At 46.9% G+C, this 27,936-nt stretch overlaps 12 protein-coding genes across 12 annotated transcripts in view; 7 read left to right on the top strand and 5 right to left on the bottom strand.

The window, feature by feature from the left end:
- Window positions 1-78: 78 nt before the first annotated feature.
- SERLADRAFT_444637 (glycosyltransferase family 2 protein) lies at window positions 79-3,819 on the top strand (the record flags this gene model as incomplete). The annotated part of the gene is made up of 21 exons (XM_007312888.1): window positions 79-395; window positions 463-604; window positions 658-728; window positions 785-939; window positions 1,000-1,062; window positions 1,112-1,151; window positions 1,214-1,286; window positions 1,340-1,375; window positions 1,427-1,580; window positions 1,643-1,715; window positions 1,771-1,819; window positions 1,874-2,002; window positions 2,069-2,146; window positions 2,197-2,283; window positions 2,339-2,395; window positions 2,450-2,580; window positions 2,641-2,786; window positions 2,841-2,855; window positions 2,913-3,207; window positions 3,260-3,373; window positions 3,435-3,819. The coding sequence occupies 21 exons, from the start codon at window positions 79-81 to the stop codon at window positions 3,502-3,504; spliced, it is 2,295 nt and encodes a 764-aa protein (XP_007312950.1).
- Window positions 3,820-3,969: 150 nt separating this feature from the next.
- On the top strand, window positions 3,970-4,998 carry SERLADRAFT_376637 (uncharacterized protein; the record flags this gene model as incomplete). The annotated part of the gene is made up of 4 exons (XM_007312887.1): window positions 3,970-4,235; window positions 4,302-4,424; window positions 4,488-4,722; window positions 4,782-4,998. The coding sequence occupies 4 exons, from the start codon at window positions 4,007-4,009 to the stop codon at window positions 4,873-4,875; spliced, it is 681 nt and encodes a 226-aa protein (XP_007312949.1).
- Window positions 4,999-5,939: 941 nt separating this feature from the next.
- SERLADRAFT_376634 (uncharacterized protein) lies at window positions 5,940-6,324 on the bottom strand (the record flags this gene model as incomplete). The annotated part of the gene is made up of 2 exons (XM_007312886.1): window positions 5,940-6,253; window positions 6,305-6,324. A coding segment is annotated over one exon (268 nt), but the record flags the coding sequence as incomplete, so codon positions are not given.
- A 1,512-nt stretch (window positions 6,325-7,836) lies between these two features.
- SERLADRAFT_376633 (uncharacterized protein) lies at window positions 7,837-8,252 on the bottom strand (the record flags this gene model as incomplete). Its single annotated transcript, XM_007312885.1, has 2 exons — window positions 7,837-8,015; window positions 8,070-8,252. 2 exons carry the CDS (start codon window positions 8,202-8,204, stop codon window positions 7,947-7,949), a joined length of 204 nt encoding a protein of 67 aa, XP_007312947.1.
- Window positions 8,253-8,748: 496 nt separating this feature from the next.
- SERLADRAFT_353724 (uncharacterized protein) lies at window positions 8,749-10,084 on the top strand (the record flags this gene model as incomplete). The annotated part of the gene is made up of 4 exons (XM_007312884.1): window positions 8,749-8,895; window positions 9,042-9,255; window positions 9,323-9,478; window positions 9,554-10,084. The coding sequence occupies 4 exons, from the start codon at window positions 8,749-8,751 to the stop codon at window positions 9,967-9,969; spliced, it is 933 nt and encodes a 310-aa protein (XP_007312946.1).
- A 575-nt stretch (window positions 10,085-10,659) lies between these two features.
- SERLADRAFT_412530 (uncharacterized protein) lies at window positions 10,660-12,394 on the bottom strand (the record flags this gene model as incomplete). Its single annotated transcript, XM_007312883.1, has 8 exons — window positions 10,660-10,856; window positions 10,919-11,001; window positions 11,067-11,353; window positions 11,406-11,476; window positions 11,516-11,543; window positions 11,606-11,672; window positions 11,730-11,856; window positions 11,896-12,394. The coding sequence occupies 8 exons, from the start codon at window positions 11,958-11,960 to the stop codon at window positions 10,694-10,696; spliced, it is 891 nt and encodes a 296-aa protein (XP_007312945.1).
- Window positions 12,395-13,816: 1,422 nt separating this feature from the next.
- On the top strand, window positions 13,817-17,439 carry SERLADRAFT_359161 (glycosyltransferase family 8 protein; the record flags this gene model as incomplete). Its single annotated transcript, XM_007312882.1, has 4 exons — window positions 13,817-14,197; window positions 14,461-14,809; window positions 14,868-15,770; window positions 15,852-17,439. 4 exons carry the CDS (start codon window positions 13,936-13,938, stop codon window positions 17,095-17,097), a joined length of 2,760 nt encoding a protein of 919 aa, XP_007312944.1.
- A 423-nt stretch (window positions 17,440-17,862) lies between these two features.
- SERLADRAFT_455643 (uncharacterized protein) lies at window positions 17,863-18,762 on the top strand (the record flags this gene model as incomplete). The annotated part of the gene is made up of 2 exons (XM_007312881.1): window positions 17,863-18,108; window positions 18,172-18,762. 2 exons carry the CDS (start codon window positions 17,926-17,928, stop codon window positions 18,652-18,654), a joined length of 666 nt encoding a protein of 221 aa, XP_007312943.1.
- Window positions 18,763-18,985: 223 nt separating this feature from the next.
- beta-fg (beta-flanking protein) lies at window positions 18,986-20,289 on the top strand (the record flags this gene model as incomplete). Its single annotated transcript, XM_007313104.1, has 7 exons — window positions 18,986-19,069; window positions 19,134-19,188; window positions 19,267-19,341; window positions 19,426-19,526; window positions 19,588-19,707; window positions 19,788-20,034; window positions 20,110-20,289. 7 exons carry the CDS (start codon window positions 19,067-19,069, stop codon window positions 20,172-20,174), a joined length of 666 nt encoding a protein of 221 aa, XP_007313166.1.
- Window positions 20,290-20,503: 214 nt separating this feature from the next.
- Window positions 20,504-23,075, bottom strand: a2-1 (A mating type protein; the record flags this gene model as incomplete). The annotated part of the gene is made up of 4 exons (XM_007312880.1): window positions 20,504-22,019; window positions 22,080-22,274; window positions 22,326-22,439; window positions 22,509-23,075. The coding sequence occupies 4 exons, from the start codon at window positions 23,073-23,075 to the stop codon at window positions 21,009-21,011; spliced, it is 1,887 nt and encodes a 628-aa protein (XP_007312942.1).
- A 208-nt stretch (window positions 23,076-23,283) lies between these two features.
- a1-1 (A mating type protein) lies at window positions 23,284-25,506 on the top strand (the record flags this gene model as incomplete). The annotated part of the gene is made up of 2 exons (XM_007312879.1): window positions 23,284-24,898; window positions 24,956-25,506. 2 exons carry the CDS (start codon window positions 23,284-23,286, stop codon window positions 25,504-25,506), a joined length of 2,166 nt encoding a protein of 721 aa, XP_007312941.1.
- A 958-nt stretch (window positions 25,507-26,464) lies between these two features.
- SERLADRAFT_455621 (uncharacterized protein) overlaps window positions 26,465-27,936 on the bottom strand; it is a gene marked incomplete at both ends in the record, with an annotated part of 10,363 nt that continues 8,891 nt past the window's right edge. Inside the window, one exon of the mRNA XM_007312878.1 lies at window positions 26,465-26,539. The remainder of the gene's footprint in view (window positions 26,540-27,936) is intronic.

Genomic DNA, 27,936 nt, shown 5'->3' with positions numbered 1-27,936 from the left:
CACGGAAACCACCCTCCAGTTCCAACTATGCAGTACAATGCTTACCAGCCAGACTATCCCCCCATGCAGGCACCAGCGATGTACAGGGAGATGAGCACTGGCTATTCTATGGCAAGGGAGAAGCTGATGAAGCGCAGGTCAGTTCGCCAGGTCGAGCTGCAGCAGGGGAATCTAGTACTCGATGTCCATGTGCCATCTCATATCGTGCCAAAGGGCATGAGTGACGTCGAGGAGATGACCAAGATGCGATATACTGCTGCCACTTGCGACCCAGATGACTTCATGCGAAAAAAGTACTCTCTCAGACCGTACCTCTATGGACGCCACACAGAACTTTTTATCGTGATGACCATGTATAACGAAGATGAAATCCTTTTTGTAAAGACGATGAATGCGTGAGTTTCCTTATCTTTTTCATACCATACCTATATTACGTTACGCATCTCCTGATATTTTTCACAGTGTGATTAAAAACGTTGCTCACCTTTGCGGTCGTAACCGGTCGAAAACCTGGGGCCATGATGGCTGGAAGAAAGTTGTGGTCTGTATAGTCTCGGATGGACGAAACAAGGTCAACAAACGCACGCTTCAAGTGCTCACGCTGGTAAGTTTGATAATTGCTGCGCTCAGGTCAGATAACCATAACTCTGTGAATAGATGGGTTGCTACCAAGAAGGGATTGCAAAAGATTCTGTTGGAGGAAAAGACGTCACCGCCCATATCTTCGAGTATGTGCTGTGCTCGGTTTATCGCATTTAAGAAGAATCTGACAACCTATTTGTAGATATACCACCAATGTTGTAGTCACGGACACGGGTGAAGTTTCCACGGGAGCTTGCCCGATTCAGGTTTTGTTCTGTCTCAAGGAGCAGAACAAGAAGAAGCTTAATAGTCATCGTTGGTTCTTCAACGCATTTGGTCCTTTGATCAAACCCAATGGTGGGTGACCACTCTATGTTCTGTCTATGTCATGAAAGCAGCTGACGCTTTCTTGACTAGTCTGCGTCCTTTTGGACGTTGGGACGAAGCCAACCAGCACTTCCATCTATGAACTGTGGAAATGTTTGTAATGTCACTGTCTCACTATTCGTTAGTTTACATATCTCTGTAGGTTTCGACAAACATTCTAACGTTGGAGGAGCTTGCGGAGAGTATGTAGCTTCATCATAAGGCGCTTTCTTGCTAACTGGCGATTTTTCTTTGTGTTTTATAGGATTTGTGTTGATACAGGCAGAGGGTGTTCCCTGCTCCTGCTTAGTCCTCTGGCGGCTTCGCAAAATTTCGAGGTATATTTGAACTTCGACGACTACTTATACCTCATCTAACACCATTTTACTAGTACAAAATGTCAAACATCCTTGATAAACCCCTAGAGGTAAATTTCCTTAATGCACTATTGTTCTTTTCTTCATTAGCGCCCCATCAGAGTGTTTTCGGCTACATTAGTGTCCTCCCAGGAGCATTCAGTGCCTACAGGTATAAGGCTTTACAGAACGGACCTGATGGAAAAGGCCCGCTTGCGTCATATTTCAAGGGCGAGACTTTGCACGGAGGTGGCGCTGATGGCGCTGGATTATTCGGTCAGTATCACCCCTCGACTCGAGCAGTTCCATCATCCTGATTTTTATTAACCTCGTTCCAGAGAGAAACATGTACTTGGCTGAAGATCGTATATTGTGCTTTGAAATCGTGACGAAGAAGCGCGAGGGATGGATGTACGTTTATATTGAGGGACTCATGTGTTATGTGAAGTTGATCGTTCTTCACCAGTCTTAAGTACGTCAAGAGTGCAAAAGCGTCTACTGATGTTCCCACCACGGTATGCACCACATTTCTAGTCAATTAACATTATGCAAACCACGTTATGGTACAGGTTCCCGAGTTTATCTCCCAACGACGACGATGGCTTAATGGTTCCCTTTTTGCCTCGTTTCACTCTACCATATTTTTCTACCGGATCTGGACTTCTGGCCAAAACCCCATCCGGATGTTTGTCCTTCAGGTAATATCTGATAGAGATCCTGTTCGTTAATACCATCTAACTATTTTTGTGATTTCTGTAATGCAGATTGAATTTATCTATAACGCGGTACAGCTTCTGTTTACTTGGACGTCACTCGCCAATTTCTACCTGGCTTTCTTCTTCGTGAGTTTATAGCCTCTTTTTGCCAATCACAAGCTAAAACCTTCTCTCAGTTGGTCTCCTCTGCAACTCAAAGTAACGGCGCATTCAACTTCCTTAGTCAAAGTGCTGGCTCGGATATTTTCGAGGTTTTCCTCAAGGTTGGTTTGATCATATTAGCACCACCGTGGTATAACTGATCTCCTTCGAACGCAGTTGTATATCGCCTTGATATTCGTCGTTACCGTCTGTTCACTTGGTAATCGGCCGCAAGTGCGTATAGTTCAATAGATTCCATGATCTTCGCTCATCATGGCGCTACGATAGGGGTCTAAATGGATCTATGCCCTTTCAATGGTTCTCTTTGGTTTTTGTAACATCATCACTCTCTGGTGTGCTGGATTCACAGTATATCTCGCCGTGCCGCATACAGTTGCGGGATGGAAAGATTTCCCTAAGTAAGTCCTCTTTTGTTTGAACAGAAGACAAGTGTTGTTCTGACGAGTGCGGTAAAACAGCTTGGTGGCCACCAATCAGGCCTTCCGTGAGATCGTCATCTCCCTGGCAGCCACATATGGCCTGTACTTCTTTTCATCGTTCATGCATTTTGAGCCCTGGCATATGTTTACATCGTTTGTCCAATATATGTTTTTATTGCCGAGCTGTAAGTTTTCTGTCTGTTGTATAAAGGTTGAATGCTGATCATTATTTACCCTAGATGTCAACATCTTGAGTAAGCATTTCTACATTTCCTTGTAGGTTGAAGTCATGGTTAACGAATTGATTTCAGTGATGTACGCGATGTGCAACTTGCACGATGTAACATGGGGCACTAAAGGAGACAATGGCTCTACTAAAGACCTTGGTGGAGCTAAGAAAGTCTCGGGAGAGAACGGCAAAGAGTTCATGGAAGTAGAAATACCTACCGCGAGGGAGGATGTCGACCAAGTCTGGGCAGCGTCGCGCAGTTCTTTGAAGATCAAACCTCCCGAAGAGAAGGAGCACCGTGATGCTGCCACCAAACAAGCTGATCATGACCGTAACAGTCGAACAAATGTGGTGTTGGCGTGGGTTGGAACGAACATGTGCGTTGCCTTCTTATTGTTCGACATTAACCATAACTAGATTTGCGCATAGGGTCCTGATTCTTATCTTCACGTCGACTGCATTCACGAATTGGGTCGATGCACACGTGGAGAAAACGCAGAGTTCGAATTTCAATCCATATCTGAGCTTCTTGTTTATTGCCCTGTGGGTGTCCCGTTCTTTGATGTTATGAAATGTCACTAACCGATGAATGTCATATGTGTAGGGCTGGCCTGTCTGCAATTCGTTTTGTAGGATCAGCTCTGTATCTCATTTTCCGGCTGTTCGGCCATTAGGTTGATAAGCCTCCCCTCCTTTGTTCTTATTTTCTGGGGAGTTGATCTCCGCGGGATCTTTTTTTTTGGAAGAGACATTTAGTTGTAGTTGATGGGACGAGGGGGAAGCGACGAGTAAAACTCAGTGTTCCATAGTGTATTGTATCTTTTTGTGATACCCTTTCGTTCGATTCTTAACCGTGCCATGCTGCCAATGCACAGATTGATTTTGGCGATTTACTTGTGTCCTGTCTTGTTCTGCGATTTCTAATTTTGATGTTCTAGTGTTGTATGTTTTGCCTACCAGTAATAGACAATCTCATTGCTTTTCATTGAGTTGGCGTGGCTGAATAGAGTTGCCTCCGTCGTCATACATGATCGAACCCATTGTGTATGACGTCGACGATATTATCCACCGCAAACCCTTTATATACCACCATGCCCACCCTTATATTAAACCCCTCCTCTGTGCCCTTCAACCTTCACAAGTTTCGGATTCAAATCAGCGAAGACTAAACTTACAATGTGGATTGCACACTTCGCCCCTGGCTTAGCAGCCAAACCACTTGCGCCATCCGTGCCGCTCTCACTTCTCGCCCTTGCAGGGGCAATCCCAGATGCAGCATTCTTTGTCTTATCCTTCCTCCATCTTGAGAGCTTTAGAGTCGACCCAAACCTAATGAAACGCGGCTGCTTCCCCTATGCGACCGACTATCCTATCAGTCATTCGTTAGTAGGTATGGCTGTAATCGGTGAGTTTTACAACATATGGGTAAAAGGGGGCGACGAAAAATGGCACTAAGCTTGACGGAAAATAGGTGCTGCTTTCACTGCTGGATACACCATGATGACGCAGCGCAGAGTATCCATCCAGGATCAGCTCGTACTGATGGCTGTTACACTAAGCCATTTCATTCTCGAGGTGCCTTCCCATCGACCTGGTGAGCTGAAGCCTGTGCTTCTGCAGTAGATCATCCTGTCATTCAACCCACTTTGCATGATAGACATCAAAATAAAACCCACCGATCCAGACTCAGCCAATTTAGGATCAGGAATGTTTGACCATCCTGTGGCACTATTCATCGTCGAATCGTTCCTATTCCTACTCGGGCTTTCGATGTATGCAACTTTCTCACCACTTGCAACCCGAGCAGGTTACAAGAAAGAAGGTCGAATGTATCGTCTGTGGGGAGTAGTTGTGTTTATGTTGGTGCAGCAGGCGCATTTCTGTTTTGGAGCGTATGTCCCACTTCCTTCGTAGCATATTGACGGACAACACTGATGAGATGGCTATGTAGAGCGCCTACCACAAATACGACATGGGTGCATGGCCCAACTTTCTTATCCGAGATTTTGCTGAGTAGCTGGTTGCTTGGCAAGCTTGAGTCCTAAAATGTTATTGAGTTCGAGTCAACAAACAGATCACCTGCACTTACTTTTTTCATTCATAAACTATGTCCCCTATATGATAATCCTAGCCTACAATGACTAAAAAATTACATTCTTCAAGATGATCACGATGATTGTGTGCTTGTATGCTGACTATTTTTTTGAGATGTTTGGCATGCCACAATTGTTGGGTCTGATCCGTGGTATTTCGCGCAGGTTTGAGTTCAAGGTAGTAGAGCGAGTGCGGCTAATCCACTCATAGCACGTTGGTTAATACATCGTGATAAATATGAAACCATTTCAAATAAAACACATGTCAACATGGTTACAATGTCGACTCAGTCAACGTCCTCCTCCAGTACCAGATGGGCAACCAGAGACTGTATTATCTTCTCGTTCCTGATATTTCCCGCTAGCTCTAGGACGTCATCTGTTATGTCCGCTCCCCTTTCAGTCAACAAATTGACTATGCCCTCCTGGCGGCATGCTACTGCCATCCACAAGGGCGTGTGACCTTCCGCATCCTTGGTGTTCAGCTCGACATCCTCTCTAGTTAACAACAATCTTACAATTCCCTCTTCTCGACAAGCGACGGCCAACGACAGTGGTGATTGCGAACTGTAATCATCTGAACCTTGAGGGCTTGCACTTGCATTCACATCGACGTTCGCGCACTTAAGCAGCAGTTTCACCATTGACTCTTGTCTTCTCGCCACCATCATCCACAAAGGAGGTGGACCTACACCGTGTTTGGAGTTGACATCGACATTGGCGTGCTCCAGTAGTAGATTGACCACTGCCTCGCGTTTGTATGCCAATGCCAACGATAACGGCGTTAAGCCATCCTGGTCTGGTGAGTTCACGTCCACATCATCTCGTTCTAATAATAGTTTCACTATTTCCTCCTGCCCACTTTCGACTGCTGCTGACAGTGCGGTGCGACCTATGTTGTCTTTGACGTCCGTCTTTGCATTTGCACTCAACAAGTAGCCAAGAGTCCTTTGCAAACCGAAGAAGGAAGCAAGATGCACCCCAGAAAAGTGCCTCGGGATGTCTGAGTTGTACCAACAACGATACTTCAGATCTACCAGTGGTAACTGGCTGGCACAGGCGACTTTTGAATCATCCTGGAGAAATTTCTGTATCGCAGCTTTGCAATCTTCTTCTACCTGTCCACGTGCATGGTCACCCCAGTACCGAGCCGAGTAGTCGAATAGAACATTGTGCTGCACCATGGATTCTAGATCTTTCTCGCTTTGACACGGGCCTTGGCTGAACGCATCGAACGAGAGATACGTGAGACAGGTGGTTGTTATCTCATTCTGAGCGTTAGGAATCCGAGTTGCTTGCATCCGTTCAAAGTATTGTTGTGTTGTGTAGTCTGTGAATAATCAGGATTGAATATATGTCATGCAACAACTGAGCAACTGACGGACAAGGCGGACAATGCCACTCTCTCTGTCAACCACAACCAATCCAGCACATATGGATGTCAAAATCCGTTCATCTACGAGATCATCGGGATCTAGTTCGTTCGCTGTTTGAGAAACAGCAAGAACATGTTGAAGCTCCTTGAGATATAATGCTCGGCGAGAATATGTTAACCAGGAAAAGGTTCGAGTAGCCATGGTTCTGCAATCCTCGCTTTGTCCCTCTATCCTCTTCATAGTGACATCATAACTGGTGTCCATCTCTTTTGGCAGAGTTTGAAGAGCTCGGCGAATTTTTGCTATACTGGTCTCTATTGCCAGCATATTCATGTGCAATCGAGCCAGTAGGAACCTTCGGAAGGATGTGAGCAGCAAAACGTTACGAATGAAACAAATCTACTTACATGCCTCTGACATTCTCGATTATAGTCTTCACTATCTTCTCCTGCAGTGTTTCATCTTGCTCTACATATATTGCTAGCCAAGGCTCAAGAGGGATTCGGCCCTCAATGTACTTGCGTATATCTTGGTCATTTGCGTAGATTTCTAAGCGTTTCGTGCCTTGGAAGGTCTTCTCGATGGACGCAATATTTCGAGAGGTAACCATCAAATTGACGGTGCTCGACAACGAACTGAGTGCACCCATTAGCCTCGCTCGAGTTCCACTCACTTCAGGACACTCGTCCAGACCATCGACCACGATATAGACCTTGGAGTAAGGTGCAAGTTCTTGCTTTAGTACATCTCGAAGCTCGTCTAGAGTTGGACGAGTTCGTGGAACATTGTGGTCGTCGTAGAGCGACTTAACACTGCTGGAAATTGATGGTTTATCTTGAACCAGCTGCTTCAGAAGACTTGCGACGAGGTTGGGGGCCGTTTGCTCTACTCGCTCATTATAGTTGCAGTAGACGCACAACACGGCAACGTTGGTATCATTTTTGAACTGTTTCCGAAGGTAATCGACTACGATTGATCTATACATATCATGAGCGTATATTCAATATGTTAGGCATAAATTCTTACGAGAGGACAGTTTTCCCAGCACCAGCTGTAAGCAAGTTTCAGTTAATACATTTCACACTAAAAGGACTGATCTCACGAATTCCATAACACCACAATGTTTGTGCTTCCTCTGAAACCCAGTCTTTAAATTCTTGGGACTCAAGTAGCCAATCACCAGTTCCATCTTGCCGACTTTGGAACACGTCGTTTTGCTTTGCTTTGAAGTTCAGTGGTGAAAGCCAGTCCGCAATTTTACGACGCTCTTCATCTACTGAAGTGAGATAAAAGGAAAAGGAACCAAAAATCATTCATACCAGCATCCTCAGCAGCTGTCACGTTGGTGATGCTGCAGTTGTAGAATTGGTCGTGACCGACATCATTATATGTGCCACAAACGAATGCGTCAGACTGCGATGGTTTGAGCCCGTTCTGGAGCTTTTGGTCCGTGGATTGAGGACCATCGTCACCTTGTTTGGTGTCCATTAGTGTATATGCACCGCTCCCTTTATCCTTAGAATGAGTATGATCTACAAATCAGAGGACGGGTGTGAATGTGAGGCGCCAGAGGATTCATGATTCATGATCTTATACCATGATTTCTGGGATTGTTGAGAGTAGTGTCAGTGGTAGCCATACCCTTCTCTACTGGTAATAAGTGTGAAGTCGATTGATCGGACGTTCCAAGAGGCTGATTTTTGCCTTCGGGCAGTCCTATATGCAAGATATATTTAAGACCGGACAAGAAGGACAAGACATGGTGCCACCTTTTGGACCACGTTTTACGTTCTTCTCTCCATCAGCTGCCGCATTGCTCTTCTTGGAACCTGCACCCGCGTCCGTTTCTGCCCTGCAAAGAAAATGTGCGCTAACTGCAGCGTATTTTGAAAGAATGGTTCCCATGAAGTAACACGTGAAGAATTTGAAGGTTGATGCCAGTGATTGTCATCCGTAGGGTTCTTTGGGTCAATATATGCTAACAATCACGAGGTTGCAACGTTTACAAAAGCGTGTATCACGATGGCTGTACAAAGCACATGACAGTGACGTTGCAAAACGTACTCGCTATCCCAGAAGTTGTGTAATACTGAAGGCTCAGTGCTATTCAACGTTCAGCACTCTGACCTTACTATGAAGTTGGAATTCGAAACCGACCTGCCATAAAACATGCATCATGCACCACGACTGTTGGGCTTCGCATTTAGAGCACTGGCTCTATGATGGCGTATATAACCTAGTCAGTGACGAGTCTGAGGGTGAACATTCAAACTAAAGCTTTTGGCGAGGAAAGAAAAGTAAAATGTCTAGCTACTAAATTAGCTGCTAGGTTTCCCGTGGGAAGGTCCGGCTTGGTATAGTGAGTAAACGACAGTAAGTAAACATAATTGAGAAAGTCGCGGAGTTGATAGCAGATCTGAGATTTATCTTTTTTCTCTTATCCATTGCGATGTCGGCACTGATCAACACAGATTTCCCCAGCTTGACTCTGTTCTCCAAGGGAAAAGTACGAGATGTCTACTTGACATCGTCGCCCGATCATCTACTGTTTGCTGCAACAGACAGAATTTCAGTTTTCGATGTTATCTTGCGCAATGTCGGTGCCGATTATCTCTGATATTCTACAAGTTTCACCTTTCTGACTATTATTTCTGCATAAATTTATCTGAATGTCCCCCGGGTCAATCACGTACGTTTCATTGTAACCTGAATCCTCCCCTGCATATATTCCGGGTGTAGTAGGGTGTACCAGATAAGGGGAAGCTGCTCACGAAGATCTCCCTCTTTTGGTTCGACAAGTTGAAGGACATCGTTCCAAATCATGTTGTGACTGCCGATGTCGATTCAATGCCAGAAGAGGTGCGGCAGTACAAAGATCAGCTCGAGGGTCGTGTTATGTTGGTGAAGAAAGCGAAGATTATCCCTATGGAAGCAATTGTCAGGGGGTATCTTACTGGTACGACAATCCCGCGTTCAGTCATATGTCCTCTGTGGAATTTGTGCTGATGCTATCCAATCTCTAGGATCGGCGTGGGCTGAATACAAGAAGCATGGGACGGTACATGGAATACCTCAACCAGCTGGCCTTGTCGAATCGCAAAAGTTTCCTGAACCCTTGCTCACACCATCAACCAAGGCGGAGCAAGGTGCCCATGATGAGAACCTTAGTCCCGAGCAAGGTAAATATTCCCTACTGTCACTCCCTTCTCATTGTAAAAAAAAAAACCACATATTAATACTTTCCATGCCCCTAGGTGCCAAACTGATCGGGGCAGACCTATATGCGCGCGTCTCTGAAATCGCTCTGAAGCTCTATAGCACAGCAGCAGCATACGCTCACACCCGTGGTCTTATTCTCGCGGACACGAAGTTCGAGTTTGGCCTCGTCTCTTCTCCAGGATCTCCAGACGAGTTGATCGTCGTTGACGAGGTCCTCACGCCTGACTCTTCGCGCTATTGGCCACTCGATCAGTATGCACCTGGTGGACCCCAGCCAAGCTTTGACAAGCAGTATGTAAGAGATTATCTGACGGGCGTGGGGTATAGAAAGGGGCTGGAGGCGGGGCCCGAAGGCAAAGCAGGCGAGGGCTGGGAAGTCGAAGAGAGCGTGATCGAGGGGACAAGAAAGAGGTATCAAGAAGCTTATCAGATGTTGACGGGTGAAGTGTAATTTATAAGGATATATAGACAGATAGATAGTGCTGTAGTTTCAACGATAACTGTCTACAACGCACATGCAGTATTTTTCTCGTTAGCACTGACAATGAAGTCAATTCGTTGTCCAAGTTTTCAAATTTCAGGGGCGGGTCGAAATATATTGGTGTACAGAACATTGTCGTCTGATTTGGAGAATCGTAAAATATGTACGATATACCGTTAACACTCGTCCACTGACCTAATAATCCGACCGTGATACTGGCCGCTAGGCTGTGCCAGGCGGATACATCGAGAGGATATATTCCATTTCCAAGGATAACTCGAAACCATATGGACTGAAGGGACAAATAAAACGACATTGATAGAGAACTAAGCGGTATAATTTTTCAGTATTGGAAGCTATTGTAACGAGGTCCGAAACAAACAAAGCGTCCACAGATATCTGATCTGAGTCGTAATAAGTATAAAACAATCATAATAGGCCAATACCACGTTACTCGAATGCGGTTTCAGTGGCTATGGAATAAGTCCAGGATTACTTTGATTTAGACAGGCCACAAGTCCAAGGAATGGCGTCGCAATATCGAAGAGGCTTTGATAACAGGCTCGGGTTCTGCTATGAGCCCCGAGGATACGACATTATCGTCCATGCAATAGGGAGATTTGAAGGAACTACTTGAAGCATCCGTCCTGCTAACATCTTGTGCACCTTTCGAATTATTTGTACAACTCTGACCCTACTCATCGGAAGAGACGAGCAAGCAGGAAGGGCTAGAAGGTATTGGCGGATGTGAAGCAATTTGCTTGGCAGATATGGAAATATCGGACGTGCGGAAGAATCTCAAAGATCCTTTAGACCACAGATTGCGCGGAGAGGAGGGACGAGCAGGTGGTTTGTTACTACAGAAAAGATAGCGAACGGATTCAATTTTAAGATATTCGAGCAGCAGTGCTTCACGAACCTGGCTTCCAAGTCATCTGAGTCCATCGTTGATGAGAGGTACCTAAAGGGTCTTAGAATGGCAAGGAAGATACCACGGTAATACTGTAAGACGTCCGCTTTGAACCCGAAAAGAGCAAGAAATAGTAGGGCGTAGATGATAGGTATACCCAGCGTTCCCACTCGAACAATACAGCGTCCGATATCTTGGGTATCCAATAAGATAAAGAAGCTTGTAAGGGAACAGAAAAGTCGCTATGTATAGCATCCCAGTTGTATGGAGCCATTGGACCCTGAAAAGCATTCACTAATCCATAAATATCTGGCACGGCCAATGCAATTTGAGCACCAGCAAGAGTCATCAAACGCCAGTATGATTTAGATTCGACGTATTCATCCCTCCCAAAGAGCTGTCTCCTAAGGTATTGTTGGCGGGCTAAGTGGTATATGGAGAAACCTGCGGGAGGTGATTAGTATTGAGATGGTAGCGCTTAGTAAGGGCTACATACCAAAATAGACTGCGCAGATCAATGCGAAAATGGGCAGCCAAATGATAACAAGCGGGAAAGTGATCGGCGTCCTTATGGACACGGGCACACAACCCAATTGTTCTACTTACATAAAAGATCTTGCCTGGACGACATAATCTATAGCAGTCACCAAGTCAAAATATGGCTGATATATAAGAATGTGTGTTTGCTAGACTCACATAATGGCAGGAGCAATAAAGGAATACCAATGCCAATAAAAAGTTCAATGGTTAGATCGCGCCTGATCTGAAAACATAATGAGACGAATGAAGTTAAACTGAATAACTTGACACCTTTATTTACCTCGACATGTGACCGCCTGACAATTTTTTGACTTGTGATACGTCGTGCAATGCACAATATAGCGAGCTGTGCACCATATTGGGAAGCAATTTCCACATAAGAAGCTTTGAAGAACATTAGATGGTTACTGGACAGAAAAGCATATGATAATTCACATATATCACACCATCCCGGCGACCAATTGATAATGTTGTTACCCCATACGATGGAATTAATGGAGAAATTGAGCATCCTCAAGCTAACCCAGAAAATGAACAAACAACTGCTAGTCGTTTGGACTGGGATATATTCCAGTTACGCTTGCGGATCTGGTGCAAAAATACATACCTCGAAGATGTAATGGTAGTAGGAGGATGATCAGTACGGTAGCGAGGAGAGCGAACGCAGAGTACACATGATTTGAAGCTTGAGCCAAATATACCATCTTTAGAACAGTATCCAAGATGAACTTGAGTTGTAGCCGTGAGTTCAAGCTGACTGGGATTGTCTTTCGCGGTGAAGACAAGATCTACGATCACCGTTATCTTAAAGTATCAGCTTTTATATATTGACCAGGTCACCGAAAGCGAACAAAGCAAACCATTTAACACTGCAATCCCTGGAAAGGGGGTGAAGCTGTAGTCGAAGGAATAGTATAGCTTGCACATCCTGTGCACATACGAATCGGAAGCCAAGGCATTTCTGAAAAAGATAACAATACCGGGGTGCCCGATTACCGGTCGATGGCAGCTTCCGGTAATGCCCTACCATTGCTCGCCCATACTAACCAGAAATTCATAACTGCAGCAGACCGGAATACTTGATTGTTTCCTATTCAACGCTGACACGTGTGAAGGTGATTGAGGTGGAAACTGTTAATGCAGGGCAGACGATGATGCATCCGAGATACCACTAAGTCATGGTCACGCGGACCTGCACCAACGTCAATCACAATTAATTCAGAGCTCAGCGCTTAGCCTTCACCATACATGTCGGGCGCTACAGGTGGCTGAATTGTACACCTCCAATCGTAAGATACGTAAGAGATATTGTTCACACTCGTGCACTCACCCAATAATCTAATCGTGATACTGTGCCAGGCGATACATCGAGAGGTCATACTATGCTGGAGAGATTCCATTCCCAAAATAACTTGAAACCACAATGTAGTGTGACATTATAGCAAGTCTATACAACCGTGTCTGCATCTATGAATATGCGAGTCCGAGTGCACTACGCGCCTGAGTTGAGAGCCGGCCGGAAGTAAGTTGCGAGATCAGTACAATGATGATGACAGCAAATCTAGATCAACGCACGTAGTCTGTTAAGCGGGAATACATAACCCAGTGGCTTTCGAATGATGTAATGCGCACTTCCCATGCGACAGGGATGTCCAGGATTATGAAAAGTTGAGAATGCAATGGTTGGTTTTGAAAAAGTAGGGCATTGCCGTAGTCGCGTTGTCCAGACTAGAGTTAGAGTAACCAAATAAGCACTTGTCTCGGTATCTTCGAAGGAATCCTGGGGTTCCAGAAACGTCCATATAGCAGATTGAGCGGGACTTGACTTCGAAATGACGCACTTTGTGACCGAATGCGCGATGTCTTTGAATTGTCCTCGGAGCGCTCCGTTCCAACAGCGACTGCGAATATGGCTCAAAGAATACCAACAGCCGACCAGCAGTGGTCGTAGCGATTCGAGAGGGAAGACGAGCTAAAGAGGGAATTATATGACGACAGCAAGGTAACAGAACTTGATAGGAGTTCTCCTAAAAGCAAAGATGTGACCTGTGGGAGTAAATAGCACCTGTTGACAGCATAACGTTACCAGTCTGAGATATCCACTGATCACTGGCAGTCATGTGTAGGGTTTGCAGTCCAGCTGACGCGCCTGCCGTCCCAGTAGCACTAGCACCATGCCAGCTCCAACGTCGTTCTCCAATGGCAATGATTATTCTCCTAAGCTCCTGAACGCGCTGGGCGATGGTGGTGGCCAAGAAACACGATGGACGGTGTTTTTCTGAGTGTAGATAAGAAATGCCGACGGCTTTACGTGTATTTGGTGCGGTGTGAGATGTGATTGGCTCGTTGGAGTGTATTCCTTCACCTGGTTGAACCTGGAATATCCGCTATATCCTCTCTCTAGTGTTTTTCTATTTAACTTAACTTGTATTCTTTCCCTATAAGTTGTCTCGTTCTGCACAATCCGCACTTGTTTCCCGCCCGCCATGACATCCACTCCTTTTGCTTTTGTATCTCTTTTAACATCGGACTCGTATTTGCCAGGGGCACTCGCACTCGCTGCTGCACTCAAGGACGTGCACGCAAACCTACAAGAATCAAAGGACACCCCTGCATATGAAACTGCATGTCTCGTAACCCCAGAAACTCTCGATGTTTCTACTATAAAACTGCTCAGAAGAGCATTCGATGTCGTTATTGGTGTCGAAGTCATCAGCCAGGAAGATGACAAGGGCTTGACTTTACTTGGTGAGTCTTCTCAGTTCATTTTTGTTGGCAGCGAGAGAATGCCTATCTATCTCTTCAATTCTGGGCGCTTTACATTGGCGTGTTTTCTCTTTGCACCGGGAGCTCGGTCCCGCAGCTGTACCTTTTTGGTACATCAACCCCGCAATCTGGGGAATACACTTTACTCATCGTTATACTGCTGGTCATGAGGCTTTGATCCTTCCCGGACTCTGCTTATCAATTCATAAAGATATATGTGCTAACTACATTGTCGTGTTCCACAGGCCGTCCAGATCTCAACACAGTCATCACAAAAATCCATGTTTTTCGTCTCACGCAATATTCCAAAGTCATATTCCTCGATGCAGACATTCTTCCAATTCGCCCTCTTTCTCACCTATTCACATTGCCGCATGAGTTTTCGGCGGTTCCAGATGTCGGATGGCCCGATATATTTAACTCGGGCATGATGGTTCTCTCACCTGGGGATGACCATTATAATAATATACAGGAACTTCTCAAAACCAGAGGAAGCTGGGATGGTGGTGACCAAGGCCTGCTCAATGAATGGAGAGGAGGGGACTGGAATAGACTCAGTTTTACCTATAATACCACTCCAACTGCTGCGTATACGTCAGTAATCCACTTCATAACTTACTATTCTACCTTTGCTGATGATTTTTTGCTCCAGATATGCGCCTGCTTACGAACGTTTCGGGTCAAACATCTCTGCAATCCACTTCATCGGAACCAACAAACCTTGGAATTCCATCGCATACCGTGCCCCTGGGTCTGCCGCTTCCACCAAACTTTCTCAGACTGATAGCGCAACCAATGTAAATACACCACAAGCATACGACTACTCCTCTCTCGTCGACAAGTGGTACTCTGTTTATGACAGACATTATCGCTCGCATACCATTGCACCTGATACCGATTTTGAGGTGCGCAGGTATGTCTCTGCGTGGAACGAGCAAGGCGCCTCTGGTGCTGAGGTCCTCGACACGACTGTCGTACCTGTCGGTGGTGCGCTCGGTCTGGATGACCTCCGCCGCCTTGCCGTACAGGGTATGAGCTCATGGAGCCTTCTTCAAACTGATCGAGCCAGTGGAGAGGGCGAGTACAGGAGCATGCCAATCGATGGGCGCATCGATTTGATGCGCCCAAAAACGGCGGAACAGACGAAGACATTGGATATGGCTATACCTAAAGAACCAGAGCAAAGTCCTCAGGTCCCAGCACAGCCTGACTCTGGACCCTCGACGCCTATTGCCAGCAAGGCGAAGCTTCCAACAGAGTCACCAGTGAGATGGACAACTCTTCCCACCCCTGGGCCTAACGAGCTTCCGCCTGCTCCCCATGTTCGCATGCTCTCGCTGCCGCCAACGCCATTGCATTACGTGCCTGCACCTTATAAGCCCGTTACACCTGAGATTGTTGGTGAGACGCCTGGTGGCACATTGCACAGGGTCGAACGGCCTCGACCAGCGTCACCTCCCTTAGTGTCTTGGAATCCAGCTCTTGAGCCTCCGCCAACGGCTACCCCGTCGACGTCGTTCCCTATGGACAATTATTTCATGAATGCGTGGGACCAGTCTCCTACCAGAGCCAGCGACCGCCCACATCAGTCGTTCATGTCCATGTCCGCATCCTCGTCCTCGCTATCTACTTCTAGCTCTACGAGCACCAACCTGACATCTCCACCTTCTCAGCATTCTTTGTTTCGCCCTCCCCCACAGCCTGAAATCCCTGAGTCGCTCGTGCGCGAGGGGCATTATCGACATGTGACCGGTCCTGGGTCAGACGAAACGGCTGCTTCTCCTAGTCCAGATCGCACCAAGGTGAAGCGCATTTTCCCATGGGAGGGAAGGCCTAGGCAGATTCCTGGTCGGGTGTTCCCTGAGAACGAGTCCCCCCCTCCTGGTGCTGTATTTTTGCGATCTGCACCGCCGCCCGAGGCTCCTACGACCCCAGAGAGGAAGGGAAGGGCGGGGTTAACGATACCTGTTATGCCATCTCCACTGATGGGTTTCCCGCCATCGTTGACATATGCGAATGCATGGGACAATGTTCCTAGTATCCAAAAGTATGCATCGCGTCTTGTTCGTCCTCCGCAAGCTCAGCCTCTTGGGCCAGCTTTTGAGGATACGAGTGATGGAGGGAAGAGAGGGAGTCGTGCGTGGAGCGACAAGGCGGAGGCGAGTAGCCAGGACGGGGATGTTGAGGATGAGGTGGATTCGGATAGTGATAACGAGACGTCAAAGGGACGATCTCGAAGTGCGAGTCTGTCGTCCAGGGCGAAAAGGGTCAAATATCGTTCTACGGGTATACAGACCGTGCCCAAAGTGCGTCGAGATCAGAGCACCCAAGTTGACCCCTTGCCTGTCGTCGCCGTCACTAATGCGGATGCTACAACCAAGCAGCAGCGAGTTCGCACTGCTAGTGTGACGAGGCGTCAGTGGCCGCCTTCTACGGGGTCGAACCTACTTCCACCTATAATGGCAGAAGATGTCGTTTTTGGAGGAGATCCGTCAGAGATGGACTCTCCAGCTGCTTTGACAGGCTCGCCTACCAGGTTGTTATCCCCGCGTGCTGCTAGCTCTCCACCAGCGTCTTCACCTTCCCGAGCTTCTGCACCAACGATTGTTACGACTCCGAGAGCGAAAGCGCTGGCGACGAGCACGCCTTCTCCATCTGATCGGCAGGGGTCGAACGAGGCATCCCCGTTGTCGTCTGCAGGGCCTGTGTCTCCACCTGAGGGTGAGCCGTTCGCATCGCCCTCTAGTGTTGGATCTGGGAGGAAGGCTGGACGGGTATGGGACCCTGCTAGAGGTGTTGAGGTGTTCAAGAGGAGCTCTGAAGAGGTTCTGGCCAAATTTTTGAAGATGGGATCATGGGAGGATTCTGCCACTCGTGCGTAAGGCAATGGTGAAATTTTTTTCAAAAATGTTATTCATAACAGCGGACAAATCACGCGTTTTCGTTTTCATTTCTTCCATTTCTCGATTTTCATTTTCCCCTCGCGTGTACGTTTATATTCTCCACACTTTCATGTCTTGCCCTGTTTGAGCTTGTTCATTGCATGTTCTCGCGATACCCAACCCATGATACTCCATATTTCCATGCATGTTTGTTTGTTCCCTTTACTCTTTACTTCTTTGCCTGTAAAGATGTGTTATACCTCGCGATCAATTTCACACTGCACTTTGATTCAATATTTCAATGTGTAGCATTCCAAGCTTTTGTAGTAACCGCTTGTATGTCTTTTACACTTCAGAGCTGTAGCGCCTATTCCAAGGGTGTGACCTGAAAAGGCAAATGTCGTCACTGACGTCGTTACGTCCTGATTGGTTTATCTCCACTCCGTCCAAAACACTGTGCATGACGTCGATGGTCTATCCAGGCCTCTGTGGGGTAGACTCTCAAGTATAAAGGAGCACTCATTTTCGTACGTTTCTCTACAATTCACATACAACATCCATTATCATTTCATTAACAAACATGTCCAACAAAGTACAACAGGGATCGATATTCAATGTCGACGAGGCTCAGGGTGTCGAGTATGTCTGCATTCTTGTCCCAGTCGTTGGAGTGATGCTGATAATACTTACTGTAGGCGCGTAAAACACGAGACCACAGCTGCGAGCGCGCAGGCAGAAGCACCAAACTCGCGCGTCGCGCACCAAGTCGAAGAGAATGCCGAGCAGGCGAAAGGGGCGGGTGAGAAGGCGGCTCAAGCTGCTCAAGGGATGGGCCCTGAGATGACGGGAGAGGGAGGATCGAAGCTCGATGAGTTCCAGCGTCAAGCTGCACAGACGACGAATGCTGCAGTGGCTGAAGGGCACAATGACGTGCATGTCGCAAAGGCGACCGGTGTGGGGTATCTTGATCAGGCCAAGTCAATAGCCGGGAGCGTCCTGTCGTCGGCACAGGTTAGTCGAATTTTCACTTTAGGGTTGCATGCGGTGGTTAAAATTGTGCTTGTTTGATTGTAGGGTTACTTGCAAGGAGGAGAGCAGAACTCTCAGCCTCAGGGTGGGTCGCAGAATGGGTCTGGCACGGGGTCTGCAAAGGTCGCGACAGCCCAGGGTACCACTGGAGATGTGCTGTCCAAGCTTCAAACGGGTGCTTCCTCTGCGATCGGTACCACACAACAATACCTCTCCTCTGCACAAGCCGCTGCCCAGCCACACATCGACAACGCACGGACCACAGTCGAGCCACGCATATCCGATGCGAAGGCTGCATTACAGCCTCATATGGACAAGGCAAAGGAGACGGCACAAGGTTATTTGGGTTTGGGCACAGGTCCTACGGGCTCGGTGACCCCACCAGGAGCGAATACGGCAGCTGGTACGGGTATCCCGGCTACGAGCACACCGCTAGAAGGGAAAGAAGGGGTTGCACCTCGCCCGACGACAACGACAGTTTCTGGAGACAAGCAGGCTGAGGGGAAGTTGAAGACAAGCGTAGCGTGATGAAGTAACTTTCCTTTGAAGATGGACGCTTTCTTGGGGTGTAAAATATCGTATATTTGCGCTAGTGTATCTTATGGAATCCTGCCAATCTAACCGAAGTTTACTGGAGATGGCCGTGATAATCAGCATTCTGTAAAAGGAGCTAGAAGATCGATATGAAGTTTCTAGTAATATCGGGCTTAGCTTTTTGTAGACTAGTTATGCTTGGAAGACATATTGGACAGACATGTTCGCTGTAAAAGCAGCCTAACTAGAAAACCGATGAAGCTGTGTTCCTGGCCCGATAGTAACCGTGACCTGGATATGTCCGGAGAGATATGATCTTACCGATGCGGTGCTCAGTCTCAGTTTATAGAACCTGATATCTATTTCCTCACACCCCTACCAACAACATCCCCACCAATTCTAAATAATGGTATGGTTTTCCTGTCTGCTGATATTTATGACAGGCAGTTCGCTGATCTAGATCATGATCGCAGGACACGTTTATGAACCTCGCGAAACAGGGATACCAGGCGTACAGCGAGTCCCACTGTGAGTTGTTACCTTTCAATTTGGATCGTAACACCGATGGTACAATCGTACTTACGATCGCGTACGATCTCACACCAGCCGATGTCAACAAAACCGGTGGCCAGGAGTACAACTCACCCCATCACCGTCCCGCCCAGGACGACCGACCGCACTGTGAGTAACATCACTGGCACATCTGCCCATCCGCGTTGCGATGCACCGTAAAGCTCACGCTTGGGCACGGGTTTATGTTTACAGTCGACCACGATGAGGCAGTTCACACTGCCCAGAGACACGCTGAGAGCTCTGGCGATCCCGGAATGTTCGCCGCTGCGATGAACCATGTCAACTCGAACAGGGTGCGTACGATCGCTGATTTTTGATTGCTACGGTGTTTGATTAATTGATTATATGTAACAGGCCCAACACGAGCACCCGGTCGACGAAGATGAAGTACAGAATGCACACAGACAAGCTTACAGGGAGGGAGGGGCGAGCGGTCTCAGCGCCGGGTCTATGGGTGGTGCTGCAGCAATGCAGGTAAGCACACACAAACCTTCCAACTTGGTCTCCGCGATAGGATTCTCACCGTTGCTTTCTTTCTTTATACTCAAATTTAGATCCTGCAGAAATTCACTTCTGGTGGCGGCAGTTCGGGCGGCGGAGGATCCAAGACTGAGCTGATCAGCATGGCTATGGCTGAAGCCAGCAAACTGTTCGATAAATCCGGGGGTGGAAGCGGGGGGAGCAAACAGGACGCGATCAACGGCGCTGCCATGACCGTCATGAAACTCGTCGTCCAGTCCAAGCTAGGCGGAACCACTGGTGGCAGTAACAGCGGTGGAATCGGAAGCTTGATGGGCCTGGTAAGACGAATTTTCTTGCTGATCTTTGAATATTGTATGGCGCGCTCATGAGACATTCAATTGCGCGATTTACTAGGCTTCCAAATTCATGTAAACCATGTTCAAACTGTAAGTGAAGTATATAAAAAGACGACGTACTAAAAAGAAGACACTGTTGTTTTACTTTCTGTTGTAATACCTAGTTACTGTTCTAGCTACTGTTCCTAGTCATACGATTTATTTCTTCTCAGGCATTCAGCGAGCTTTTGGGAATGGGAGAGTAGTAGCGGATTTTCACATGGTAAGTGATTTCATGTCAAAGCACTCGCGCGTAAGAAACGGGTCGTCATCGCAGCTCAAAGCGGCACAGCGCTTTGAGCATAGAACTGGGACCGTGATGGCTAAAGCTGCGAACAATGGTGACAGACAATGGCAACCACGTTTGAAAGACGTGGGTTCTCGCACAATGCGGATTGCGACAAAGTAAAAAGATGGATAGCATCTCCATTATGCTATAGCTGTGAGTGCTAGTGCTACACGATGATGGTTTAATACAGTGAGTACAGAAAGCAAGTACAAGATGACGACAACAGACAGCAATAAAACCCATATGACCATAAGATACGGATGTTAGAAAACTGATATAAAACATGAAAACATTAACGAAGGCAATAAAAACAACCAAGAGGCATGTAGACAGAGATATATTAAGATAAGTTCAAGAACGAATAGAAGAACGAATATGGACTAGAACACATACTGTATTGCAAGTCATGATATGCACGACTAGCGTCCTGCCATCCTTCTAAAATTCCCATAGAATTCTGATGGCAGGAGTAGCACGTCAACCACTTGTCGCTGCTGAGATCCGTACAGCAGTGGTCGTTTGTGACAGTAAGGCCTGGCGTACCCGATCAAAGATGACAGTCACCACGCCTCTTAGTTGGATCGTGGTGTGGAGTGCTTGATATCAAACAATGCGAGCTACATATCACATCACGATTGCGCATGTACGAGGTTCGTAGAAGGTGGGATACCAAAGAAGTTGAAGTCAGATGCTTTCGCGACGTGGGGATCTCCAAAGAAGTTCATGTCGAGCTGTAGGCTTTCAGCCTGCGAAGGCGTACCAACTGGAGAGTCAGCGAAAAGGTCGCTCATAGAGGATGATTGTTGATAGGGAGATAATCCAGGCATCGAGAGAGTCGGAGTGACGATCCTGGGGAGCGAGTTGGATGAAGTGGCGGGTGTTCTAACGCGGGGAGAAGATGACGATGAACTACTCTCTGAGAACAGTCGGGTTTCCGAAGAGCCATATGAGGATGTTCGGGAAGGAGACGTCAACGATAGCGAAGGAATAACGGAGGACTCTGACATAGCCGGAGTGATACCACGATGTGCGATGCTCGTGCCCTTTGGAATGCGTTTTGGCAATGGTGCGATTTTTCGAGCACTGGTAACTTTTCTTGTCGTTGTTTCTGTTCCAGGAACAGGCACAAGCGTCGTGGGTCTCGACTGAGGGCTGGGAGTATTAAAAACATGCAATCGAGAATTGGGCGCAGGGACGGAAATTAGGGAAGGTAAAAGAACCGGTAAGTAAGACTTCGTTGACCGAATGAGTGAAGGAAGGGGGGCTGGTGGTGGCTTGACGGTGATGGACGAGGTAGCTGCTAAGCGCTTGGCAGTAGGTTGACGATGTATATGTAGGTCGGTAGTTCCACCCCCTAGCCGAAGAAGCTCGTGTGCTCTATGCTTCCTAGCTTTTTCGGCGCCACATTTCATATTCATACGAGAAAACATTTCTATAATTTCATCAAAGTCGATTGTTTGTGGCGGACGAAGTAGTTTTTGGGTAGGGCGACGTCTCCACTGGGGTATAGAGAACTGGTAGGGCACACCCTGAGCCGGGAAGGGGTTGTAATCACAGGAAGGAGGGTAAGCAGAAGGAAAAGCATGCGGTGGTGCGCACACATCTAACACATCGCTCAGATAGCGATTTCGAGGACGATTCTGCGTAGTCAAGTCTGAGCTACTCAATTCACAAGGCATAGTGAAAAAAAAATAACATACAGCATCGCGCGCCTCATGCTCCACCTCAGAGTCTGTTGTATCAGAATCTGGAGTTGACATTCTCTCACATTCAGGAATGATTCGTTCCCTCATCCGCTCGCATAATTCATCCAAATAAACACGAGAAACGGGCGATTCTGGCCTTCGCTTTACCTCTAGGCCTTCCTTCTTAGTGCGACTCCGCCTGTTTTGAAACTAATCATGGCTTCAGAGACATTATTCTGGCAAGTTGGAGGATAGGCTTACCCAAACATGCATCTGACGGTATGTCATACCAGATTTCTTGGCAAGAAATGCCTTGTCAGCATGAGAAGGAAATGGATTTTGGCGGAAAAAGAGTTCGAGCATGGGCACATACTCCTGGGTAAGCGAATGGTTTGACAGTTAGTTACCGAACTCGAGATTGAGATGATATAACTAAGTACTTACTTGGTTAAACTTGTGCCTCACTCTAGCATTTCTCGTTGAGGAAAAATCATCCAACTTCTTCGATTCTTTAGTGATATGAGTACTATCAACACCAACACTGCATTTATGAGATGACTTCAAAGATGCGAGAATCATCTTCTTCCAGTCCGATTGTTTCTGGAAGTATGTGGACCGGAATGTGTGAAATATTGTAAAGGACAATTCCTCGGATAGTCCGCTGCTGAGATGGACCTTCATCAGAGTCTGTCGCATACTGGCTTGGGTTTGGAATTGTAACTCGCGAGCCTTCCGAAGAAAGAGATCATCTAGGCGTTGTGATACACCCGCAGGGGGGTTAAAGTAGGAGAGTTCGCATAAGATACTTTGAGGCGTCGGGAGCTCAAGGTTGGTATGTAGGATCGGGGGTTTATCTGTGGATAGTCGAGTGGTGGGAGAGCAGGTAAGAGGATCGGAAGCTGGTGGGGCGGTTGTACGTTTGATTTCTGCGGCCACCCCAATGATGGAACGCAATATCGTTTCGCGCTCGCTGTTGCCAGAATTCTCTGACAATCGAGTAAGGTCGGGCATTCTGTCAGATGATGGTTTCAAGCGTTTTCCTCTCTTGCCTTATACACAGGTTAATAAGGATGGTTGTGTCGCTGCAGATTGAACCCCGATTCAACTTCCGCATTGTCCACAATCCGCATTGTCCATAATCAGTATATATATATATTAGTACTGGCACAATTCGTGCCACTTCCCACAATTCGGTTTCACTGTCTTCGTGTCATCTCACATGGATCTCACTACTCGTCTCCTACAAGTTGAAGATGATTTCTTATCCGCTATCGAGGATGGACCGCAAGCTGTGGAAAAGTTTGATCGAGAATGGAGTAGTCTCTGTGCGGATGTAGAGCAAGCAATACATCTTCGCACGGCTTCTTCAGAAACAATAGAACTCGCAAGCGCACTCAGTGCTCGTATGGCCGTCCTAGTAGAGTCGTTTGTCGACCTTCAAAACGCTTCTGATGAAGCTACAGCGAACTTGACGAAGCAATGGGACCATATATTTCTCGCGTCCGATGATAATAGAAGTCTATCGACTTCTCTCACCGCACATCTTCACATTCAGCATCACGAATCTCTCGCACATAAATCACATTTTCCACATCCCCATGTCGAGCTATGCGATTCGCCCGGTCTTCCTCCCTTTATCGCTCCTGCATATAAATGGCTTTTGAAAAATCTGCACGATCCGTATCCATCAAAAGAAGTAAAACAATCCATTTCGCATAGCTCTGGCACACCGACAGACAACGTCAGTGCATGGTTCACGAACATTCGGCGTCGTATGGGATGGACAGCTTTGTCACGCACATATTTCCACAACTGTCGAGCCGACACTCTTGACGCTGCTTACCGTGTTTTTGTTCAGGAAGACCCCAAACGACAACTTGATCCTCAAATTACACATGCTTTCATGGTAGTCAAAGTCACCGCTGAGGGCCTTTACTCTGCGAAGTTCAAGAGAAGTGCCCTCGCTGGTCAGTTGGACGTTGTTGTAAAAGACATGACGGATGAGGACAGGCTGAGAATGGAGAACGTAAAGTTCCAAGGTGCAGAGGAAGAAAGGAAACGAAAAGAAGTAGAAAAGGGGCGGAGGCGACAGGAGAGGGCCAGACAAAGGGAATTATCTAAAGCAGCACGATCTGCCTCAAAATCGTACCCGTCCCCCATAGGTTCGCCGTATGGATCGCCGGTACCCGCCCTCGAAGACTCACTCGCGGACGAGAGTGAGAACGAAGAAGACCATGTCGCACTTCCCAAGATCTTGGCAGGTAACAAGAGACACGTCTCACCAGCTACACTTACTCCTTCACGTCACGTTGAACATCCTCACAAAAAGGATAGGCATGTTTCTCTGCGCTCAGGATCGCCTCGACTTCACTTACACTCTCTGGTCAGGTTGGATCTTGAAGTACCGGAGATTATGGCAAGGTCGTCTATCCCATCGCTACCGTCGCCTCCTTCGGAAGTAGACACCAACCACGGCGTGTTTGACTACTGGTCACCTGAAGTTGTCGAACTACCAGTTTCTCTCAATGCACCTGCACCAGTTCAATCACATAATCGTAAAAGGCGTCTATCCGATGGTGCTGCCCAGGGCGCTCCGAAGCGTCCACGTGGGCTCGTTGGTCCGCGCTTGTATGCTGTCTCCGACCCCTTGCCCAGGGCAAACGAGTCGGCAGATGATTTCAATGCTTGGCTTATGAGCAACTTCGAGATACCACCCGCTGTGGCTGATGAGGTCCCAGATCCATCCACGCTCTTGGACGTGGATGTAGAGTGCTACAATTGGTCCTCGATGCAAGATTGTTATAAACTGCCGGTAGACGAAACAACAATGCTTGGTGAGTTTAGCAGATGTATATGCTCTGATATTATCTCGTTAATACTCTTCGTTTCAGCCTCTCCTCCCTACTCCACTCAACTATATAACCCCTTCAACGTTGATCCAAATCCCTTCTCCACTACCGATATCAACCCTTTTTCAACTAGCGATAACCTGGATGAACTATATCAAAATATTTTTGGTCCCAATAGTCACCACCCACCACCTTACTCCTCCCAGCCGGTTGATGACGCTACCTCATCCCTAACCTGTGTAACTTCCGATTCTACAACATCAGCCCCACCTTCAATGTCGTTCTCAGACGACCTGTTTTCGGACGGTGGTGTTTGGTCGCATTTACCTTCATATACCGATGCTGTTGGTTCTTTGAATTACTCTTCCACTCATTCGTCCGTTCCCGAGTCTACGGATCCTTTGAATCTGTCATCGATACTTTCCGAAATCGATATATCAATACTCCAGTTACCTACTTCATCACCCCCAAAAACTTCATGCCTGAATGAAGGGGCAGCTCGGCTTGCGGACAAGCAAGCCAAGCTAGAGCAGCTGAGGATGCTGGAGGAAGCCAAGCGAAGATTAGAAGCGGAATTGGCTAGTGACGTGTAAGTTTTATTATGAATTATTCACCGTTGACAATTTTCTTCCCTCCCCACCAAGCATTTAACATAACATTAGCTGTCTTCATCTTGATTACTATACCATGATTCTCCGTATGGCCCGTTTTATATATTGCTATCTATTTTTCTCTCGTCTTGCTATAACTCTCTCGCTACGCATATATACCCGCTTTCCATACTATCATCACGCTCTCAGTTTTCCTACTGTTATCATTACTCAGTTTTGTATGTCATCAGTAATACTTTCTATCAATGTTTGCCATGATTAAAAGCTACACTTGCCTCCATAAGTTTGAAATGAACGAACAACTCTTCAAAAATCGAGATGTCGTACAAAATGAACCCTTCAGGTAAAGGGACGCGCAACACTGGTATAGCAGCTGATTTCATAACGATAGACCTATCCAATGAGTTAGTGTACAGAGCGGAACTACAAATGAGCTTAAAATGTAGTAAATCTAAAATTTAGGGAGACTGGAATATTTGGCTCAGTACACGGCCAGGTAATTTCACCAGCCCCCGCCAGGATTTCCATCATGAGTGCGGAGCTGGGGTTGATTTCCAACTCAATCGGGAGTGAGAGAATCGGGGCTCAGTCCATCTGAACGCTGTTCCCAACCCAGCTTCAAATGACTTTGGACTCCGTACAAACCAATATATCCCACCATATATAGATTTGTAGCTTTCAAATTATTAATTAAATTATGTTTCACAATCCAAAGAACTCTTATGGTATTAAATAGAATTTGATACAGGCCCAAGTCAAAAGTTTGCTGGTCAATGAGCCAACAAAGATTAGAACTAAATTACAACAACCATAGAAAAACAGTAACACTGGCACCCAAAAAACATGGAGTGATCACTCGGACCCCAAAAAAATGAAAAAACAAAACAACTCACTGCAAGTTTATCAGCTCCGAACGTCTCATATCCCAGGGACACAGTGCCACATCATAGCCACGTTCTGGCCAGTGATTGACCCTATCAATGATTAACAACATCAGTGATCCCAACATCACATGTTTGCAGAGCATTTACGCACCCCCCAGTCCGAGTTTTTCAAGATACCCCCTGTGTTGATTTATGTCAGTGTAGGTATAATACCATTAGCAGAGATTAACATACCAAATATCCATCCCATGAGGCTTGCACCTGTGGCAGAAATGAGCATGCATAAGTGTTAGTACTGCCAAAACAAGCACCATGAAATCCACAGACAGTGTCATGCACCAAAGTTGATTGGTAGCATGGACAGGTGTCAATAACGAAGCAAATATTCAACAAGACTCGCCTTTGCGCCACACAGGCACAGTGCCACGTGGAATAGTAATTAATATTGCCTTTTTTGAACTTGTGGCTGATCAGCACCACCTCTATTAGGCAATCCAGTCATGCTCACCTTTGCTTTTCCATTCGGTACTTTCCGCATTTCGGCATTTCGGCAAATTTTCGTGTCACCACTGGCTACACATTGCATTGTGCCCTCGCTTTTGTCGTTTCCTTCACTTCCCTTCCTTTGCCTAGCCCCACCATGGGTCCCTTACTCTCGTTTTTATTCTCACCCGACGGTCGTTTCTGGATCCCCATTGTCAGGCAACAAATACGAAGCTATATAACAAAGCCCAATGTCTGGTCAAGTCCTTCCTTGAAGGCGGTGAATCAGAGTATGAGAATGAAGAGTATCGGTAAGAGCGCAAATCCAAACTAATATTGAACTAGAGAACAATACATCGAGTATATACTTCTCTATATAGTGAACGGCGATGGTCAGACCGAGAAAGGGAACTACTGAGAAAGTGGTCTGACCAGCTAGCTAACCAATAAGGAAAAAGGAAGAAAGTGGTCCGATCTATCGTCTTTACTAATTGTATGAGAAAACGTATTGGTAAGGGATGTACGATTGGCTGTATCAGTAAGCCCATGAGAAGGCGCTGACTCACAACCTTCTTCGCTTATCAATATTCCTCCAAAGTATTCCCAGACATAGCACTGGATCGTGACTATGTCATCGGGATATCTTCTCGAGGGTCGACAACAAGTCTACCTCGTTGTAGGTACGATAGAACGTGAGTGTGAAGAGAGAATAAGAAGAAAAATGATAAAAGTAATAAGACACCTGCTGTAATCTCTAGTCCAAGGGCAAGAGGAGTGACGGGGATCGAGTCTGCTAACCACGACATGACGGGAATGCGATAAGAAAAATCGATTCCTCACACCCATTTTAGTTCACCTCCTCGTCACCTCCAGCCTCCTCCTCCTCATCTTCTTTGCTCCCCCACCATTTCTGATGTCACCACTTCCTATCCGCTTCCGTCGCCGATCCGTCGACTACCATGTGCCACTGCTGATATCAGCAAAGCCCCGGCGGCCGGTTCAAATAGGGCAACAGGTCCATCTTTATGACATTGATCTACCATCA

This window comes from Serpula lacrymans (assembly GCF_000218685.1).
Source record: "Serpula lacrymans var. lacrymans S7.9 unplaced genomic scaffold SERLAscaffold_1, whole genome shotgun sequence".
Lineage (NCBI taxonomy): Eukaryota > Fungi > Basidiomycota > Agaricomycetes > Boletales > Serpulaceae > Serpula > Serpula lacrymans.
Note: the sequence above shows the minus strand (reverse complement) of the source record. Positions and strands in the feature narration are given on the sequence as shown.